This window comes from Mandrillus leucophaeus, unplaced genomic scaffold, assembly GCF_000951045.1.
Source record: "Mandrillus leucophaeus isolate KB7577 unplaced genomic scaffold, Mleu.le_1.0 Scaffold1010, whole genome shotgun sequence".
NCBI classification, from domain to species: Eukaryota; Metazoa; Chordata; class Mammalia; order Primates; family Cercopithecidae; genus Mandrillus; species Mandrillus leucophaeus.
This window is the reverse complement of record NW_012098211.1, coordinates 200,370-203,716: the sequence shown is the minus strand read 5'-3', so window position 1 is coordinate 203,716 and position 3,347 is coordinate 200,370. Positions and strand designations below refer to the sequence as shown.

Below are 3,347 nucleotides of genomic sequence, written 5' to 3'. Positions count from 1 at the left end.
TTTCACAGGGCAGAAACAGCTGAGCTGATGAACAGGCACAGTCCTTTTGAAGAATGGGTTGATCCTACAACAACACGCTTTCCTAAGGATGATGACAACTCACACCACCCCTAGAACGGCTGGTATGAACTGAGTTTCCACACAGTCTGGCCGGCATTGCAGTCAGGAGATATTTAGCTACTTCATATGTTTTGATCACTGGTAAATCTTAAGGTACTTTGTGTTCTCTTGTGTGAATTCTCTCTCTAGGTATCTCTTCTGACCATTTGTTTCCATTTTTGTGTTAATTGGGTCTAAACGTTGTACAAAGATTTAAAACAAAACACCCCAGCGGGGCTTTCCCAAGAGGCTGGTGTGGGTTTCTGAACTCACTCACAGGTGGGTATTTTTTCTAGAGCCAATTTCCTGGTTTCTTCCACCTCTGACAGCCGCCTCTCCCTTTCTGCTCACTCACATTCTTTCATTCTCAGTTTCCTGAGTCGAGAAGGGAGAGAGATGCATGCACATGATCCACTGACCTGTGTGGGATTCCTTCTTCCCTTCCGGCATCTGAAGGCCGTGATTCAAAGGTCCCCTGACAACCTTCCCATAAATGAACCAAGTGATCGTCACAACTGGAGGGAGAATTAACACCTTCCATGGAGGGACAAAGAAAAAGCACACTCTGGCCTACTGGCAAGTCACCTGTCATTTCCAGCTCATCTTCATCGCTCTGTATTCCTACTCTTTAGTAAATATGAACTATTAAAAGCTTCTATGAGATGCGCTATGTGTGCTTCTAGGGTCAGTCTTATGCCTGACATAGCGAAAGCTCATTTTAGTTCAGTGTGGAAAACCAGACCTCACCAACTCATCACAACTAAACCCGTAAGGACAGAGCAGGGGATCGCTCCTCGTCTGACTCCTCCCATAGGGAGACCTGATTCTCCATCAGAAGCTGATGCCAGAACCCAGACAATCAGCCTCAGAGAGATCCGTCCAGGACATGCTGTCCTTAGCCCTGCGGTTCACTGCTGCACATGTCCATGATTCAGGACTGGAACTCTTCTCATGGACTTTAAAGATCCTGGTTGAGAGAAAAGGCCAATCTGAGTGCTGGGTGCATCTACTGAATTGGAAATGATCGAATGACTCTTTAGTCAGGGTGTCCTGAAAATAGATGACAAACTGCAAACTATCCTCTGGTGTCGAGTGACTTTAACAAGGTTTGGTTCACAGAGAGTGAGGGCAGAAAAAGGAAATGGCTGAAAAGGTAGGTTTGCTGTGTTGCCCTCACACTACTTGATTCATGGTTCTGATTCTAAAAATCTCACTTGATACTTGATTTCATATGAAGGAGTGTAGAATGCCAAGAACTCTAGGAAACGGGGGCAAAAACACATCAAAGAGAAAGTTCATGCACCTGTTTCTGAGCACCCAGGGCACCCTTCAGCACATGCTGTCTGGAGTGGCCTGAAGCAAGGATGTGTTGTGAGGTGCAGAGGATGCAATGGGAGCAGGGTCCCATCCCCACCCTAAAGGAGCTCACAGTTTAATGCAAATAAGAAGCCAGTGAGGACATCACTACTCCTGCTGTGCACTTGGGAACTGGAAACACAATACCTGAGTCTGGAGGGAAGCTAAAGAAGCATTCTATTCTGGAGCAGACATGAGTGCGTGTGAAGCTTCTGATCTCCCATGAGAACAATGGGGACGTGGAGCAGAATCTAAAACCCATGACTGAAAGCATCAAATTGCTAACATGGCAGTAAAGAGACATGAGGCCAAGATGGAGAAGAAGGAAACCCAGGACGAAGGTCAACCTCACATTTGGGGCTCATTTCTCTGAGTTTCATCACTGAATTCCAGAAGGGACTAACTGAGATGCAAAGAAGCAAAGCAGCTTTTGCACCATGTGGAGGATTGAAAAAAAGCAGATTGAGGGTCTGTCAGTGAAGGTGATCCCTACTGAAGTCCACTGGTTCTGGATGGGACCCGGAAGAGTCACATGCCAGGAAAAGAGGTGGACAGGAAATACCCTGACCTTTGCAGGGACTGAACCTGCACTGATAACCTCAATTGCTGCCGGTATAGAGGGTGTGTAGGTGTGCTAGGACCCCTGACCATCCCCCAGAAATAAATGCCCATCTTTTCTGCAGCAAGATAACATGCTAGTAGGCCTCAATTCATTGCTAAATATTTTTAACCAGTGACATGACAAAAAAGACTAGTCATGTGGCAGAAAAAATGCAATGTCATATGACCAAAAGCCAAAAGGCTGTGAAAATGAATCCAGGGGTGACGCAAGCATTGAATTTAACAAGGCCAGTACTTGGACCACCTCCTCCCACTGAAACATTACAATCAAGTATGTAGGAAGGGAAAGGAAACACGAAAATTAATCAAGCAGGAAGGACAAGCTCAATTTTGCACCCACTGAATTTGCCACAAATATTGTGGAAAATATTCTCAAGGCCATTGCAGTTGTCTACTTTGGTTGGTACATGGTTCATACAACAGTATTTGTGTCGGTGAACATCTTACTCTTCCTCAACAGTCTTTCTTTGCCCAAAGATTTCGCAATGACTGTTGACCTTCATCGTCACCTCTTGGACTTCAGCTTGCACTTTAGCTTCCATAGATCTCCATGACATGGAAAAGTACGGTTAGTGTGTAGAGAGGAGAAGGGGAGAAACCTGAGGGCCAGAAGCTGTTCTTTCCCTTAACAGGGCAAATTTATGTCCACACTATGGGGACTCCCACAGATAGCATACCTTCCTGGCTACGGCTGTTGGACCTCCAGGCTTTCCCCTGTCAATCCATGGATCTGTCATTGACATTTCATGACTTTAAGACAGACTTGAGAAAAGATATCTAGGAAACAATAATGGAACAAGGATGTGAATATACTTCACACAACCGAACTGTACATTTCAACAAGGTTAAGATGGTAATTATCATGTTATACATATTTTACCACAAGTTAAAATGTTTCACAATTTGAAAAGAAAGCAACTACCTTCCCTTCAGTTCTCTGAGTTCTAGAATTCCTAACATTTCACTCCCTGCTCCTTCCTGATCTTCTGCAGAGCATCTACTCAGAGTCCCTGCTCTGCTCAGAGTCCACTTTCCCCTCCCTGACACCAGCTTCACTGAGGCTGGTTGGAACCTAACGCAAAACATTCTCAGTAATGCCTCAATTCCCACAAAGAATTCCATATAGACAGCGTATGAGTTGAATCTTCTAAGACATGAAATATTTTTTCTCTTCTTGGCTAATATGCAACGCAAATCCTGTTGCAGATGTGCGTCATATACCTCTGAAATTCCTGATGTATTCAATGAAATAACATCTTTAAAGTTCTTTA

At 44.5% G+C, this 3,347-nt stretch overlaps 1 protein-coding gene across 1 annotated transcript in view; it reads right to left on the bottom strand.

Annotated features, from left to right (window-relative positions):
* Positions 1-2,519: 2,519 nt before the first annotated feature.
* The window catches only part of LOC105536409 (nuclear pore complex-interacting protein family member A2-like), a 34,289-nt gene continuing 33,461 nt past the window's right edge, over positions 2,520-3,347 (bottom strand). The window contains exon 5 of the mRNA XM_011975811.1: positions 2,520-2,622. Coding sequence (XP_011831201.1) covers positions 2,520-2,622 — 103 coding nt within the window. The remainder of the gene's footprint in view (positions 2,623-3,347) is intronic.